The 17,708-nt window shown below is 46.8% G+C and overlaps 4 protein-coding genes across 4 annotated transcripts; 3 read left to right on the forward strand and 1 right to left on the reverse strand.

The window, feature by feature from the left end:
• Positions 1–3,675: 3,675 nt before the first annotated feature.
• Positions 3,676–9,066, forward strand: INS49_003810 (uncharacterized protein; the record flags this gene model as incomplete). The annotated part of the gene is made up of 6 exons (XM_043164600.1): positions 3,676–3,748; positions 4,383–4,565; positions 4,765–5,329; positions 6,264–7,084; positions 7,556–8,473; positions 8,636–9,066. The coding sequence occupies 6 exons, from the start codon at positions 3,676–3,678 to the stop codon at positions 9,064–9,066; spliced, it is 2,991 nt and encodes a 996-aa protein (XP_043018250.1).
• Positions 9,067–11,299: 2,233 nt separating this feature from the next.
• INS49_003811 (uncharacterized protein) lies at positions 11,300–12,798 on the forward strand (the record flags this gene model as incomplete). The annotated part of the gene is made up of 3 exons (XM_043164601.1): positions 11,300–11,374; positions 11,445–12,063; positions 12,152–12,798. 3 exons carry the CDS (start codon positions 11,300–11,302, stop codon positions 12,796–12,798), a joined length of 1,341 nt encoding a protein of 446 aa, XP_043018251.1.
• A 662-nt stretch (positions 12,799–13,460) lies between these two features.
• INS49_003812 (uncharacterized protein) lies at positions 13,461–14,252 on the reverse strand (the record flags this gene model as incomplete). Its single annotated transcript, XM_043164602.1, has 2 exons — positions 13,461–14,079; positions 14,140–14,252. 2 exons carry the CDS (start codon positions 14,250–14,252, stop codon positions 13,461–13,463), a joined length of 732 nt encoding a protein of 243 aa, XP_043018252.1.
• A 1,699-nt stretch (positions 14,253–15,951) lies between these two features.
• INS49_003813 (uncharacterized protein) lies at positions 15,952–17,212 on the forward strand (the record flags this gene model as incomplete). The annotated part of the gene is made up of 4 exons (XM_043164603.1): positions 15,952–16,234; positions 16,292–17,035; positions 17,102–17,150; positions 17,197–17,212. The coding sequence occupies 4 exons, from the start codon at positions 15,952–15,954 to the stop codon at positions 17,210–17,212; spliced, it is 1,092 nt and encodes a 363-aa protein (XP_043018253.1).
• Positions 17,213–17,708: the final 496 nt, after the last annotated feature.

Here is a 17,708-nt window from a genome sequence, read left to right on the forward strand (position 1 = left end):
TAAATTAAATTAATTTAATTTTTTTTTATATTTATTATAAAGTTAATTTTATTAAAATTATAAAGATTGTTATTAATAATTTAATACTTAATTATTATATTATAAAGTAATTTAAATTAATTTTTAATAATCTTTAAAATTTTATAAAAAGCCTTTTAATAATTATAAAAATAATTAAACTTAATTTTAAAGTTAAATTATTAATTTATAAAGCATTAAGCTTAATACTTATTAATAAGTTTAATATTTTATAATATTAATAAGAAATTAATTATATTTTTTATATTAAAAAGTTATAAAGAAAATCTTGAAATATTTTAATTAATAATATATTAAATAAGCATTTACTTTTTAATTTAATTAAATTTATATATATTAATATATAATTCTTTATAAAAGCATTATTAATTTATTTTATAATAAAATATAATTTTAAAAATATTAAAAATTTATATAGCTTTATATAATTTAAAAATTTAATCCATTTTTTTTAAGAATTTTTAATTACTTAAATAATTAAAAATATTTTATTTTTTTAAAAAGTTTTAATATTATAATTATTAATTTTTAATGCATTAAATATTTAAATAAATAAATAAATAGGAAATTAATATAAAAAGCATTAATATAATTCTTATTAAAAAATAATCCTTTTATTAAAACTTAATTATTTTTACTTAAGTTATAATTACTTATATTATTTTAAATTAAATAAATTAATTAAAAATAAGGATTTAATTATAATTAATATTAAATTTAATTAAATTATTTATATTAAATAAGTATTAAAGTTAATTAAAGTTAATAAAAGTTATAAAAATATATTATTTATTAATATATGCTACTTATTAATAAATTATATTAATATTTATTATAAGCCTTTTTTAATAAGTTATTACTTAAAAATAAGGTTATAATAAAATTATTAAGTATATAAGAAAATATTAAAAAATAAAAAGAAAAAAAAGATATAGCAACTTTAAATTAAGAATTATAAAAATATTAATTTAAAGTTATATTAAATTTAAAATAAAGCTTATAAAGAAAATTATTTAATTAACTTAATATATTAAGTTAATATTATTATAAAAGTTTATAAAAATATACTTAAAAGAATTATAAAGAAAATATAATAAATACTTAATTATTTATTTTTAATTATATTAATAATTTTATTTAAATAAATAATAATAAAAGTTAAAAACTTTATATTAAAGGTTTTAAAAATATTATTATTATTTTTAATATAAATAAACTTATTATAAATTTAATATAAGTTATTAAAAAGATATAATTTATAATAAATATAATTAAGAAAAATATAATCTTTTATAACTTTATTATAAATCTTTTTAATAATATTAAAAACTTTTTAAAGGTTTAATTTATTAATACTTTTAAAAATTATAAAGGGTTTATAAATAATAACTTAAAATATTTTAATAATTATAAGCTTTATTTTATTAAATTTAAATTTATTAATTATATATAAATATTTATTATGGAAAAAATAATAATAATTATTTAATTATAAATATTAATTAAGATTATAAAGATAAAGCAAAGAATATTTATAAAGGTTATAATATTAATAATGTTATTAAAGCTTTTAATTTTAAAAGTTAAGCATAAAATATAAATAATATTAAAAAAAGTTATATTAATTTTAAAGGTAAAGGCTTTAATATAAATTTATAAAAAAGTTAATAATAAATTATAAAAAGATATTAAAGAAATTTTATAATAATATAACTTTCTTAATAATTTCTTTTATAATATTAATAATAACTTTTTGCTTTTCCTTTTATTTAAATAATTAATAATAAAATTATAAAAAAAATATAATAAAGTTATAAAGATATATTTATAACTTAAATATAAAAAGTTATAATAAAGTAATTATAATTAATATAACGCTTAATATAAATATAATAAAAATAAATATTATTTAAAATATAACTTTAAGTAATAATAATAATAAGAAAATAATTAAGGATTATAATAAACTTATTAAAAATTTACTTTAATATTTTAAAAGTTTAAATATAAGTAAAAATATAATTAAACTTAATTATATTTATAAATATTACTTTAAAGGCCTTAAAAAAGATTATAATAAAATTATTAATAATGCTTTTTATAATAATTAAGGTAATATTCTTAAAGCTAAATTTCTTAAAAGTTATAATATTAATATAATAATACTTTTAAGAAAATATTAAAACCTTTTAAAGATTATTATTATTATTATTAATTTTATTAAAAAACTTAATAAAGTTGCTAAAGATTATAAAATAAGGGTAAAAATATTAATTTAAAACCTTAATTATATTTTTAATATTATTTAATATAAAAAAAATTATAAATAAATTATAAAGATAATAATAAAAGTATAAGGTTAAGAAATATTAAAAAGAAGTTATAAAGAAATTATAATATTATTATAAAGTACTTAAATATTTTATAAAGTTATTAATAATTAAGAACTTATTTAAGGAATAATATATTATTAAAGAAAGAAGAAAGAAAAATAAGTAAGGGATTATAATTATTTATATTTCTTAGTTTAAATTTTATTACTTATATAAATAGTTTTTTATTGCCTTTTTATTTAAGAAATAATAAATAAATAAGTTAAGAACTTTATAAAAGAATTATAAGGTAAAAGGAAAAATTTCCCTTTTTAAGGATTTTTAAATATAAGTATAATGCTTATATTACTTAATATAATGTGGATAAGTAGCTGCGTTATTGCAAAGAGGTTATGACATAAGGGTTTTTTTTAATTATTTAATATAGTTTTTCCTTATGGGTAAATTAATAAAGGGATTGCATATTAAATAGTTTTTAGCTAGTAATAGTTTAAAATAGCGTGAATAAATTATTATTATTATTATTATTATTATTATTATTATTATTATTATTATTATTATTATTATTATTATTATTATTATATAATAAGGTATATATGGGCTTTTAAAACTTGATTAGGGAATTAAATGGGGTTATTAATAGCCAATTTAATTAAAGTATCTCGCAGAGTGTGTGTGTGTGTGTGAGAGAGAAGCTAATGCTAGGCGGGCTACGGAAGGTGTGGTGTATTAGAAGAGCGGGGAGTGCTCAGTCATCCCCCAACATTCTCGTGACTTGATGGGCGCAACCATTTGTTTTCGTCAACTGTCAGTCCACCAGGCGCTGGAACTTTCTCATTTCACTGGACATAGAAATTGGGGCAAGATCACTTGAGAACTTCCCTCGCAATCTACGAACCTTGGCCGATGGCGAGGCCGCCCGCTTGAATGAGGTCACGTTGGGGATGGCTACCATCAATCAAACGAACCACAAACATCCAATGACAAGCAGTTCCCCAAGAACTGAGTAACTGCTGACCAAATACAAGAGCCTCCTCACTTAATTAACTTGACAACACTTTTCTCGCCCCGCTCTTTACGCATGATCTGCCGCAGTGTTCCCAAAACAGCGTTAACCCGAATCACGGAGCTCAAGCCATCTAACTTTAGATGCATGCAAATGATATCCGAAGGTGTCCTGAGTGGGCAATTCATCCAGTCAAAATACTGAGACCATTATTTCTCTGTGCTTATACGCTTGGGTCGCAATTACGTCGAGCTGGGGCGTTGTGTGAGGGGATACCGATATGAACTCCAAACTAATATGAGGCAGCGTGCTGGTGTTTTCTGGTTCTACGCAAGCCTGCCAAGAAGGTGGCCAGCCATTAGGAAGAAAGGTATTAGACAAGTTATGTCTTAATTGAGCACTCCGCTTCTCGATCTGGCATTCTCGGCCCCTGTCGCATACAGCACCCATGGATCTACATTTGCAAGGTTGGGGCGGGTGCGAACAGCGGATCAACTCTGGATAGAGATTATCCGGAAATGATCCTGTAAACATTTTTGAGATTGTTGAACCACCATGATGGGCTAACATGATATAAGTCAACATCTCTCCTAGTGGGTAGTCTGTGTCCTTCTCAGTGACAATCTGCTGCGTCCTTCAAGTGTGTACAGTACACTAGCACGATTTTCAGCAGGACCTTGTTCAACATCATGATGCTTCCCACGACTGTATTGGTGGCGTTGGCCACAAGCTTGATGACACAGATGGTCTCAGCGCACCCCGAAGAGTTGTTTGATAAGCGGGCGCACTTGGAGGAGATGACGAGACATCATGTCGTCGCCGAGGTGAACTCACGAGCTTTGCAAGCGTGCTCAGACCAGCCCAGGGTGAAGGCACGCAGGGAGCAAGCTATTGCTCGCCGAGTAGCCACCTTTGAGCGACTCCGCCAGGAACGAAACCTGGCTAATGGCAAGTTATCAATATCTCTTCTGGGGAGGTCCAGACCGCTGACCGAGACATCGCAGCCCCTTTCTTGCACCGCCGTACTGGCGCCGACTTTCGCAAGTGGAGCGAAGTAGATCACAACAAGACCGGCCTCGTGTCGTACAATCCTTCGACTCCGGCCAAGGACATCTTCGGCGCAAACGCATCTTGCATTCTTGCCCCAGACAATGCGAACGGACCGTACTTTGTGTCACAAGAACTCAGTAAGTTGTCGCCCAGTCACCTCAAATTCCACCGAGCACGAACATGGGCAATGTGCACAGGATGTTGCTCCTTGTCTTGTTGTCCAATTGCGGAGCTGCAGCTCGCGAAGGTCATTGGGCTTGAGCTGCCTTGCTCGACACGTTATACTGCACCGGATTTATTTCTGAATTGCTTGAGAACTGATTAAGCATCCTCTAGTTCGGCAAAATGTCAGCGAAGGCATCCCTGGAGTCCCCATGCACCTAGAGCTGCAATTCATCGACATCAACACTTGTGAGCCGGCAGACGTGCTCATCGACATCTGGTCGTGCAATACGACGGGCAAGTACAGCGGCGTGAGCGCCCGCGGGCAGGGAGGGCTCCACACCACCTGGCTCCGCGGTGTGCAGAAGACCGACGCGGACGGCGTTGTCCGGTTCGACACCAACTTCCCGGGACACTACGACTTCCGCGCCACGCACCAGCACATTGTCGTCCACGTTGGCTCCCAGGTGCTGCCGAATGGGACGTACAGCGGCGGCAAGGTGGCACACCTGTCGCAGCTGTTCTTCGACCAGGACCTGAGGGACGCCGTCGAGGCGCTGCCGCCGTACAACACCAACCGGATCCGGGCAACGACGAACTTGGCCGACGGGTTCACTGGCTACTCGGCCTCATCGGCATACGACCCGTTAGTCAACTATGCCGTGCTGGGCACTGAGCTGACGTCTGGACTGTTCGCGTGGCACGAGCTGGGGATTAACACGAGCTCGAACTGGGACACGTATGCTACGTATGCTTCGATTTGGGCGGAGGGCGGAGGGCGTGACAATCCTGCTTTCAATTTCTCGGTGGTCGGGACGCCTCCACCTAGTTCTGGTGGATTGTAGTGCGAAATGGGAGAGTTGGTGCACTCCCGAGGTCGAGTTGCTCGCGGGTTCCTAGGCATAGGAAGCAATACAGACAGACCCATGTCGATTCCTATGTGTCGCCGCCAGAACCACCATGTTCGAGTACTGAATGATGGCAGTGCGTGATCGTGTGCACCGTGGAATGTTGACCCATCATGCCATCGTTTTACACAGTGCTCCGAGGTAAGCATGGAATAGGTAGAACGATGCGTTCTAGTCAAGCTAGAGGCTAACGCCCAGGAGTGAACGGGTGCCCTGTCATCTGTACCTGTGCAAGGAAAATGCAGGCGCTTGGGGGATGGGCACGGTTGTGTCCGTAGGGGCACCCTTATGTAATCGAGATGGGCGGGGAGCACGGGCCACAGTTGAAGCTCCCGTCGCGTCGAGCTTCAAGCTGGCGCGCTTCCAAAGTTTTCCCACTTCAGCCAGCGAGCCAGCGAGCCAGCCAACCATACCAGCCTGGTTCATGCCTGCAGCGACCACACCGAGGGACTGTCTTGGTCTTTGTTATTGTCCAGTCCCAACCTCGACATGACCCTTTGACCCATCCTCGTGATTGTGGAAGACCTTCCAGAGCTTGTTTCTGCGGGCGCCTCCCTCTGGCAACCATTCTTCCCTCCTTTAGTGTCCCTCGTCGCTACTCTCCCTGCCCCCCGGCCAGCCATAATAACAACAACGGACAACCCGCACGATGACCGCTCTCCTCAAGCCACGGGTGCGGCAGACTGCCCAAAATACACAATACACGTAGGGAGATCCCGCTGTCCCATCGGGAGCGACGTACCTGGCTGACCGTTCATGTCCCAGTTACTCCCTCAACCGACGAGTTCACGACGTCAAGACATACCCCGTCCTCTCCCCTCAAGGATCCACGGTCCTCGTCTACGGCCACGAGAATGGAGTCACAGTATTGTGGCGCGGTGGTCGCCGACTGAAGCCCACTAAGCCTCAATCTTCGAAGCCGGCCGCCGGCAGCAAAACGAATGGTGCTGGTGCATCCGCCGACGATGGCGTCATGATCATCGACTCAGACGACGACGACGACACTTCTGCACCAGCTGCCTTCGTTGACAAGCCAGAGTTCGAGGACGAGAATGTCGAAGACACCACCGGATACCCAGAGGTCATCCAGTCCTTGGATCTCGCATTTGGCACAGACATCCTTCACATCGCCGTCCCGCCCATCGCGCCGCGCATCCCGGGAGAGCAACTGAGCGAATCTGACGTCCTCGCCGAGACGATGGTATTTGCTGTGACGTCTGCGAAGGGTTCCATCTTCATGCTCACCCTGCCGTTGACGCCGCCCTCTCACGAAAGCATAGCAAGGGAGGACCTGCGATCCAACCTCTTGGCTGGCGCCGTGGGCCAGGGCAAGTGGGGCGAGACTCTGATCCAGCTTGGCGGCCAGAGCAAAAGCCCTGATGGGATCGCCATAACATTGCTACCTCGACGGGCGGGCAGTTCTGATCGAAACAAATCACCTGCTCGTCTGGGTGGTTCCGCCGGGCGTGCCGTCGTTGCTGTTCACGGCAAGGACGCCTCCGGCACGCTACGACTATGGGACATCCCTCTCAAAACTACCTCGGACAGCCCTGCCATCGAACCATTCCAGACCGAGTACCTGCCGAGTCCCCTTACAAGCATCGCCTTCAACCCTCTTCACTCAAGCCAACTCCTTGCCGTCGCATCTCCGCACGCGGTTCGCGTCTATGACTTCTCGACCCCTTCAATCCCTCAAGATGACATCTCAGAAGGCCCTTGGCCATCTCGTGGCTCGTGGCTGCTCTCTCTCTACCCGCCTTTCGCTCGTGCAACCACTTCTCCCTGTTCGAGAAAGCCCGTCGTTGGCGCTGAATGGATATCGCATGGTCGAGCGATCTTGGCTCTTCTGGCGGACGGGCAGTGGGGAATATGGGATGTTGAGGGAGCTGGGCCTCTTGGTAACGACGCAGGAGGGTCCATGTTCTCGAAACAAAATACGGGCGTGCGCGGAGCTGCTCTGACGGCATTCTGTGCTTCAGGACACCTTGAAGGGACGAGTCCATTGCGCAACCCAGGCTCGCAGAAAACTTCGTTGGGGGCTAATGATTTCAACTCAGTCGGACGGCGAGACTCCCTTGTGTCGATGATGAATGGCGGGCCAGAACGACTTGCTGCCGTCAAGGGCGGAGTCGAAGTCGTGCAACTGCCTAGCGCCCGAGGGTCGGTACCCACGGAGGAGAGTGCCGTTCTCTGGATGGGTGGTTCTGACAACATTGTTTGCGTCATTCCCGTCGTCGCCAAATTCTGGGATGCTCAAGTCCGCCGCAGCGCAGGTGGCGGCGTCAATCTATTCAGTGGAGCGCAGCCCTCGCGCATGGTCCGCTTGGTAGAGCTCAATGCTGGGTTGCTAGGCGAGCGGTGCTGTGGTGTCGTTGCGACTCCAAAAGCTCAGCGGCGGCAGTCTTCCCAAAACCTGGACGATCCAGACGCCACTGCGGAGGAGAGCACTGGTCTTCCAGTTGAGGTGATTGTGCGCGGCGAGAGCAGACTGGTCGTGGTTCACGACTTCCAAGACGTCGACACAGCACCACTTCGTTTCCCAGCCAAGAATCTGAAACGCCTCCTCCCTGCAAACGAAGCAGCAGAACCGGTTAATGCCATCATTGTACATCAAAACCCCGGCCGGAACGCGATGCGTCTTCAGAAGTTCGATCTCAGCATACGCAGCGGCCGTGATGGTGCTCAACCACCTTCAGCCGGCCTATTCGGCCGAAGTCTCAACCAATCCCAAGACGCATTCGAGGCAGAGCCAATCGATTACCAGCCTGAGCTCACAGAAACCCCGTCTCGATCACGTAATATGGGTCTCGAATTCATGGATGAGCTAGATGCAGCTGCCGACGCGGGCTACGAGTTGGATGCTGAAGACCGAGATATTGAGCAAGAAGTCATGGACCTCATGGAATTGGACCAACAATTAGAACAGATGGAAGATGAGAGGCTACGCGGGACGAAACGGGTGTTCTTTGAGGAGGGTTAGAAGCTCTACGAGAGGGCACACACCGATATCAACGCCCAGAAAGCGCAGCAGCCGGAGCAGCGCGGAAGACCGAAGGAGAGACAAGACAGCCCGCCTAAGAGGGCCAGGACTGAAATACAGGACGGGCAGGACCAACCCTCCCCGGCCTATTCTGCAGATGATTCTCACATCCCGTCTTCCCCTCACGGATGTCCTGCTGTCACCGAGAAGGAGGTATTCTTCGAGCGGTACACCGACTCGCCCGAGTTCTCGCGCGTCAGAAACCCCGTGGTACACATGCGTAATAGGACGAGGCTCGACGACGACGAAGATGCTAGCGATGTGATTGACCCGTCGTCGAAACTCGCCAACTACCAAAGCCCCATGGATCGTCTAAAGTGGGATCCCATGGACCTCCGGCGGCTTGCAGCTTTCGGGGCTCATAAACAGGCATATGCTAATACGGCTACCAAGAACCACGACAAGCCTAAGGCAGTAAAAACTGCTCACAGTGTTGACCTAGATCTCTTGGTAGACGATGAGGAGAATCTGGAGGATGACGATGACGAGGAGCCAGAGGATGACACGTTCGAGTTCTTGCTGAAGTGAGATCAGCATACGAATTTCGAAAAGACCCGAGCACCGAAGCTGCTTTGTCGCAATTGTACAGATACGATACCCGTGCCCGCCGTTGAAGCGGGCAAGAAATGAAAAGACTGTTGAACCCAAGGGCCCTGCCCCTCCCCCAAAATGTCTCAGTGCAGCTTCCCCATGTTTCACCACATATCCCCTTCTTGTCATCCGTCCGCACGGCAAGGTGGAGCACAAGGCGAGATCCTTCCTTGATCCAGCTCTGTATTCCGAGCGGTATATCAAACCAATGCCTCAAAGCCGGGGCGTGGCGTCCCCCGTCCCGGCATCGAGGTTTCGACGCCCTTACCAGATGGCAGGTGGGGTGGGCTGGTGGCATTTCCGCGAATTTGACCATTTGCTCTCCCGGCCTTACTGACGCTCTTCTGTTTCACCGCGATTTTTCAAGGTCAGATGGAGGGCGTGTTGAGGCTGGGTGGTGGGGCGTCGGCACATCCTTCCCTTTTCCCTCCCTTTGGAATGCTCTTGACGCATTTTCTCACGTGCGATGCTTCCCTGTGCCAAGCTTCAGCACTGTCTTTGCCATAACTGCCTTTTCAAACCTGCGATATGATGGAACACTTTTGTATTGAATAGTCTCGCCCCGTCACCAAACAGGCTTCGCTTAGCTGGCGAAACCCGTTGCCGGACAATGCTGACGGAGGAATTCAGCGTGCCAAGCCAATTTCTCTGGCCACCCCCCCACTGCCTTATCATTGAGCTGTTGTGTACGAGCCCCCGTCATTTCCCATGCATCAGTCTTATTAGAGAGACAGGACGTCAGGGCATCATGTAAACGTGTCAAGGGCGCCATCAGCCGTTGAGTCGGTTCAGTCTAGCTGTCTACGGCGAATTTGGCGGGCTGGTTCCTTCCCTGTGCTGAGGCTTGACCAGTCAAGCCCGGCCAAGCCCACGCGCACCACCATGATCGCCGGAACCATTCCCAGACGGGAAGCGAGATCTTGGTCCTACACGGGACTTCGGCACACCAGGTTGCAACCACAAACACAACAAGGACAGCGCCGCGAAGGCTGGACATGGCCCTACGTCCAGAGAGGCATCTCTGCGATCGATCAATATCATGTGCAAAGGGCGATAGAGGCTTTGGAGAATCACACCAACGGGAGAGCAGACAAGCACTCCTGGCGTGCGGGATGGCACCAAACCGTTGCCTTGCCCAGCCTCCAAGTCTCCAAGCCACAACGGCCCACGAGCCAATCTTGAAGAACTTGGGCCCAGACTGGCGGGACAGGAACTCGCGGGGCTCGTATGGAGATCTCGGATTTGCGAGGGACACATCTTCGAGTGCTAGGAAACCCATTACAGCACGGCCCGTCTATTGCTGGATGCTTTTGCGTGAATGCGTCTGAGCCATGAGTTGTCTGCACAGACCAAGCTATTAGAGTTATTAATGATCTCTGTCAGTCCAGTTTTCTGAAGCACGATCACGGCTAGTCCCGGAGAATACCATCTTGAAGGAGATGATTGACGACATGGGAATCTCTGGTGCCGGATCTGACGGCGAAAACCACATGACAAGCGACCACCCCTTGCAGCGTGCAGCACCAACTACTCATTCGGGTCTGATTACCCTGGGAAGCCCGACATGATTGATTTCGGGGATTGCCATCCTCTTTCCCTTACTGTCACCATGTTTCTCTTGCCTTGTTCCTTTTTCTCCTGCCAAGCTAGCGCTCTCTCCCTCGTCGAGTCCCCTGCCACTCTGTGGCACAGCCCCATGACACAAAGCCATCATTTGCCATTCGCCGTCCACTCGCTGGTCCATACTGACCAGTACAGTGACACTTCAGACGATACTTTTAGGTTCCACGTCTCGACCTGTCATTCCTAATAAGCTCGGCGTCTCTGACGGTCGAGGTCGCAGCTGCCGAAGCATATTCTGTTTAGCGAAGACAGCCCTGCAGTAACGCGCTCCAACACCAGATCTGGATTGAATCTTTGCCATTCTTTTGATCAAAACTTATCGTGCTCCTCGCTTCGACCGGACCCACCGGGCGCCCAGGCTTCTGTCACTTGCTTTCCTGCCCATGCAACCTGGTGACAGACGATGGCCATTGGAAGGGAGGGCAACGTCAAATGGGTTGATGTGAGCATACCATCCCCGTCACTATCCTTCAAGATAGCCATGCCAAATCCCAAATGGCCTGAGGTCGTCCTGGGTTCTGGCACGCTTGCCCAGGCGTAGACGAAAATGGAGGCATTCCTACAGCACTACTATCCCAACATCCGTCTGGAGGGAGAACACAAGGGAAGAGGGGACAAATTCGTCTGCGATATCTACGCACTCCGCCATGTCTCAATCTAGGACCAGACTTCGCTAAACGCCAATCTTATAGGGCCTCCGCGGCATCGCCTCCGCCCTCGTGGTGCTGACTCACCTCGCTCGCGCGTGGGATGGCGAGCTATTCGGCGCGACGTCGCAGGAAGACGCGCCCCCGCGCCTCATGCAGCTGCCGTACCTCCGGATCCTGATCCAGGGCCGCATCGGCGTGACCATCTTCGCCTTCGTGACGGGCTACGTGTGCGCGCTCAAGCCCATCAGGCTCTGCCGCCAGGGAAACCAGGAGGCGGCCTTCGCGTCCGTGAGCAAGTCGGCCCTGCGGCGCATCCCGCGCCTGGTGCTGCCCGCCGCCTGCGCCACGGCCGTGTCGTGGCTGCTCGCCGAGATGGGCCTGTACGCCGTGGCTAAGCACCAGGACAGCTGGTGGATCGACGTGCAGTCGCCCACAAGGATCGCGTACCTCGGCGAGGCGCTGGGGAACCTGGTGTACTGTATCATCACGACGTGGACCAGGGCGGTGAACGATTATGACAACAACCAGTGGACGCTTCTGCCATTGCTCAAAGGGAGTATGTGGGTGTATTCATTCATGGTGGCTACTGCGTACGTGAAGCCGAGGTATCGGATCATGGCGAGCTTCGGGCTGTGGGTTTATTTCTACTGTGCGAGCGACTGTAAGTTTTTGGCGATTTTGCCTGCGGCGTTGTCTGTCATCTGTTATCCCGCATGGACCAGCACTGACACTGTCTTGATCATTTTTAGCCGCCTTTGGGATGCAATTCTTCTGGGGCGCCTTCATCGCCGACCTGCAAAACTATCCGTCCACAACACAATTCATATCCGACCGCCCCCGCCTCAGCAAGATCCTCTCCGCCACCCTGGTCTTCATCGGCCTCACCTTCGCCTCCTTCCCCGAGGGCCACGCCGAGTGGATGACGTGGTCGCGGCTCATGCTGGACTTCATGCGGCCCGTGCTGCCCGACAACCCGGACTTCCCCCGCTTCGCAAGCGGCATCGGGCTCGAGTTCATCAGCCTAGGCGTACTTCTCAGCCCGGCGCTGCAGAGGCTCCTGAGCGGGAGGTACCTGCTATTCCTAGGGCGGATGAGCTTCGCCGTGTACCTACTACACGGCCCGCTCATGAAGACGACGCTGGTGTGGATGCTATACGGCGTGCAGGTGCCGCCGGACCACGAGAACGACAAGGGCGAGATGGAGATGTCGCGCCTGGGGTTCCCGGGCAACCTGGCCCTCGTCATGTGGCAGTTCGTCTGGCTGCCGATGCTGTACGGGATCGCGAACCTCTGGATGACCTATGTGGACCCCTGGTGCGAGAGGATGACGAACAGGCTCGTTGAGTACGTGACGCTGGACGCGTCGGAGAAGCCGTCGGTGTTGCCGGCGAGGTGATGTGATGGGGGCGGGCGCTGTGTCCGCGGTGCACAGGTGAATCTGGGCATCGACAGAGGACCGGGCTTCGGTGTTTGTATCATCATCGTGTAGGTAAATAGACGGTGCACAACGTAACTTTGGAATAGACATTTATCTGTTGATTTATCGGGCAGGCTGACTTTCCCATCTTTGGCCACCAGGCTGTCATTATCTGAGACATGTGTTCCCGTGGTCTGCGCGAGACTACCTCTCATTCCCTGACCTCTTGACTTCGGCATCAGGATGTTACACCATCCTTTACCAAGGAGCCGACAAGGGTTTACGGAATTTACTTTGGTTGCCTCTTTGGTTCTTTTAACAATCTGCATCTTTGCGGCAAGGCATGATCGGCTTTTCATCATCAATGAATATACCTAGGTAACAAATAAGAAGCCTTCGAGGCCAAGTAAAATGATAGAATATTTACAGGCGAAGCAACTGCAATCCTCGCCATAGTCCTGCTGTGTTTCCCATGAATGACAAATTGATGTGGAGTCAAGTCACACATTTAGCATTCAAGTCCCTGGAGCGTTGGGGGGAAGGCTGCGGTATTCTACCATTAGAACGTAACGCCCCTCATCATGCTATGCTTCCATGCCTTTTCATATCACATGCCCGGAGATTCATGCAGACAAGCTTCCTTACAGCTTAAGGAAACCGAGAACCGAGCTCAGGATGCCACCGACGTCGGGAAGGCTACCGCTTGAGATGGTCTTGCCGACCAGGTTTCCTCCGAGTGTTGTGACAACGCCGACAACGCTGGTAAGCGACTTCACGATGCCGGGAGCAGAAAGGTCGTTCAGCAGCGTTGTCAAGTTACCAAGTCCTCCCTTCAGGACACCCTGGATGACCGACGAAGATGCACCAGTGAACTTGCCACCGGTGAGGCTGCCCACGACGGATCCGACCTCGCCGAGGATGTCGCCAACAATGGGGATGGAACCAGAAGCCGTTGCAGTTCCGTCGGTAGCCTTGCCAACAAGACCCTCGACGAGACCGACAATGTTCGTGAGGCTGCCGATAGCACCGGTTGCCTGGTCGTTGCCCTCGAAGGTGCTGTTGAGGTTTGCGAGACCGCCAGTGATCTCAGCGACAATGTTGAGGGCGCCACCGCTGCCGGCGTTGGTCAGGATGTTGGTGGCGACAGACTCGACTTCTCCAAGGACGCTGTCGACCGAGTCGGCGTCCAGAGTAATACCAAGGTCGGAGAGGAGGGAGCCGACGACTGGAAGGTCCAGGAGTCCGCCGAGCAAGCCGGTCCTGCATTCATTGGTTAGTTCTATATGAGATGAGAAATTCCGGGAATCTTGTAAAACTCACAAGCTCGACAGTTGTCGCTCGTGGACAGGGGCCTCTGCCTTAGCCACTGGTGTGGCCAGAACAGGGACAGAATAGGCGGCAAGCGCTGCGGAAGCGAAGGTCGTGAAACGCATCTTGATAGATAGTATCGATGTAAAGTGATAGAACAAGTTGGTTTTAAATGAATGAATGAATGAAAACTCGATGCGTCTAAGGAACGACAGCTGCAAATGCAGAGATGGTGAGCAAGGGAACACAGAGCAGAGTTGGTGTAGAGAGAGTTCTGGTCACTGAAAAAGGCTCCTGGGACCCCTATATAACTCAAGTTCAACACCACCCGTAGATTATGATATGCATTCCTAGTAGCCCTCCTTCACAACACCTTCTCTCACCACCCCTTCATTGTTTCAGTCAGGGTATTGGAGATCTACGCTGAGCCTTCAGCTTTAGCTTCAAGCTCCACATCACATCATTTTCTCGTTTTGCAATCCGGAAGGGATTCTGCAACGACGATCCACCTACGCGCCCAGCGCGCTTGTTTTTGCATATCATGCCAAGCCCTGTCAGCTAGGATGAAAATATGGATCGACACTTGACAGATGTGGGTACTTGATAACACTTGACAGATGTGGATACTCGATACAGTTGGTAGGCCTCCTGCCAGCTGCGCACGAGACGGGGCATCATCACTCACTAGAGAGTATTCCGCATGTCACCAATCGAGTAACGGCTGAAGCGCTATACGCATAGCACTCAACTTCTTTGAATTGCCCAAAGTTTCTTCGAAGAATCTTTGAGGCCCATCAATGACCTCACCAGTAATCATTGAAATTGCGGCTGACTGCAGATCGGAAGGGGGGAGGATAAACATCCCTCCTATTCCACTGAAGATTGTCCGAACATCGTCATGTCGTCTCGTCATAGCCCCTGTCTGTCTTCACCCCAGCCTTTATTTGGCCCCACTTGTGAGTCCGGAGGTGAAATATCACGTGATAAGGCTGCCTCTGGATCAAGGGTGACTTCGAGCGTGGAGAATTGATAGGGTAGTCTGATGGTGCCATAATGGCTGATCACTATGATATGTCTTACAAAGCAGACCCATGGATGGCAGGCGCGGATCTAAATTCCATCCCACACCTCGGCTACCCGATAGAACCCCGTTCACGTTTCAGAGACGTTGTCTAAATTTAACACTACGGACATTTGAGAAGCTTGATCCAGCGCATATGGGGCTACAAGTTGGTGTTCTAGACTGCTGAGGAAATGTTACCAGCCCGTGAGAGCATGCAATGTAAGATTTGTTCCTCTTCCTGGATTTACACGATCCTCGTGTGAAATCAGCTGAAACGCATATTTGAGATCCAATATTGAGAAGAAGATGCTGTCTTATCAGCTGTGCACGATATTGCGACTGGTTACCTACTTAAGCAGGTGGGCTCAATCTACGCCCTTGTAAGTTCTGCCCATACGTATACATCGATATTGACAGGGGTGACTCTGACAACCCTTGGGACCGTTGCTTCAGGGTTGTGCAGGCGCACTCCTGTCCACACCAACAAGCCGAAGCAGATTAAAAGCCAGGCCTTGGAAAACCAGGTCTCTAAATTCAATATGTGATTCCGCCCCCACTCTGGCATCTTGATGGCTGTAATACCCATTTGATAACTCCATGTCAAACAACGAAGAGGCCGGGCCGCAACGCGTTTGCGTTGTGGGAGCGGGGATTAGCGGTCTGAGGGCGCCAGCTGGATTCATGGCACTGAAGGGAACACATTTGTGGGACTGGCCAGGAAGTCGAGGACGGAAACGGTTGCCTGTGGCGCTGTGTCATCCATGTTTGATACGGAAGGCCTCTACACGGAACATACGCTGGCAAAGAATCTTTACGAGGATGTATGGGCGATAATTGATGAGGCATCCGAGTACAGCAAGACGCACTACCCTGACATCGCGCCAGAAGCATCGTTGAAGACTTTCGTGGATGCGAAATTGAAGCAACGCGGGTCAGATGAGCCGCTGCTCGCATCCGTAATCGAGATGTGTGGGGCATTCATGGGCGCGGATTATGAGACCCAAGGCCTGAAGAATCTATGGCTTGATGAAAGCATTGATGGAGGTAAGTGATTGCAGTCCACTGCATGTCTAAGGGCGTAGTCACTGAGATGCATCGAAGACAACTTATTCGTCGCATCGACATTCAAGAAGATAGTGGATGATATGGCCGGAATCGTAATATCAGGAGCTGATTTGCGTCTTAATGCTGAGGTGGTTCGTATCGAGAATGCTGAGAGCCTCGAGAGCAGATCCCCAAAGGAACGAGTGCAGGTGACAACAAGAAACGGTCACATGGAGGCTTTCGATCAAGTCGTCCTCACCACACCTCTCGGATGGTTAAAACGGAATCGCCGTGTCTTTTTCCCGGAGCTGCCACCTCGACTGTCCCAGGCCATCAACGCAATTGGTTACGGGAATCTCGAAAAGATATTCATCCGCTTCCCGGAGGCATTCTGGGATGACGTTGGCCGAGAGGCTGGCCAAGGCATATTTCCCATCGAGTCTTTGTTTCTGAAGCCCATGTATGCACCAGAGACAAATCCAAACCAATGGCGCCAGGATATCATCTCTTTTTCCGGTCTTCCGGAGCCATACGCAAAACCTATCATCATGTTCTTCACATACGGCGAGTGGGGACGCCACATTTCCAATTTCATCAAGGGGGAAGATCAGGAGTCGCCTGAGTTTTATGAGATCCTGGATTCACACTTTCGGCCCTACTACTCTCGTCTGCCAAACTTCAGCGAGAAGTCTCCTGATTGCAAGCCCACGAGGTTTCTAGCCACTGACTGGCAAAACGATGAGTTCGCTGGCTTCGGATCTTTCACAGATTTCCCAGTCGGGCAGGAGGATGCCGCCAAAGGTTTGCAAGTCCTTCGAGAGGGCTTAGGGATAGAAAGAGGTGTGTGGTTTGCTGGGGAGCACGTAGCGCCTACCAAAGGCATTGGCACGGTAATGGGTGCCTATCAGAGCGGCGAGTATGTTGCGAAAGCGATCATCGACTCGTTCCAAGTGGATGAACAGCCAAGGAAAAACATAGCGCACAGTTCCTCGACGGTGTTCGTGCTGTCAGGCCGTCAAGCACTTTATTTTCATGCACGTCACCTGTCTGCTGGATATTGCGTAGTCTCACTTGTCTTTCTGGACTGGGGCAAATATGCCATCACCGATACTAGAGATCAAATCTCTTTTCAGTTAAAAAATAGAAATTTGGCATGTTCGTTAGATGGAGGTTCCTCCGGGACATGATCTTCCGTAAGAGGAGCACAGTGTATCTTACGGCGCTTTCGGGTTGCAGCCTCGATATGACGCACTGCGAAGATCAATATCGAGAGACACATGCCATGGAAAGAGATGCGAGGGTGTATTTTCAATTCAGGATAAATTCATCTAAGAATTCTAACTGCCACATTGGGCACTTGTACAACACCAGACCCAGCGCAGCGCTTATCTCCTGGCCCATCCAGCGAGTGACCAGCACTCCTTGACAATGAGGTCGTGTCACGGTATGTTGCGTATCTTCAAATCACTGAACA

This window comes from Diaporthe citri (assembly GCF_014595645.1).
Source record: "Diaporthe citri strain NFHF-8-4 chromosome Unknown scaffold_11, whole genome shotgun sequence".
Taxonomy (NCBI): Eukaryota; Fungi; Ascomycota; class Sordariomycetes; order Diaporthales; family Diaporthaceae; genus Diaporthe; species Diaporthe citri.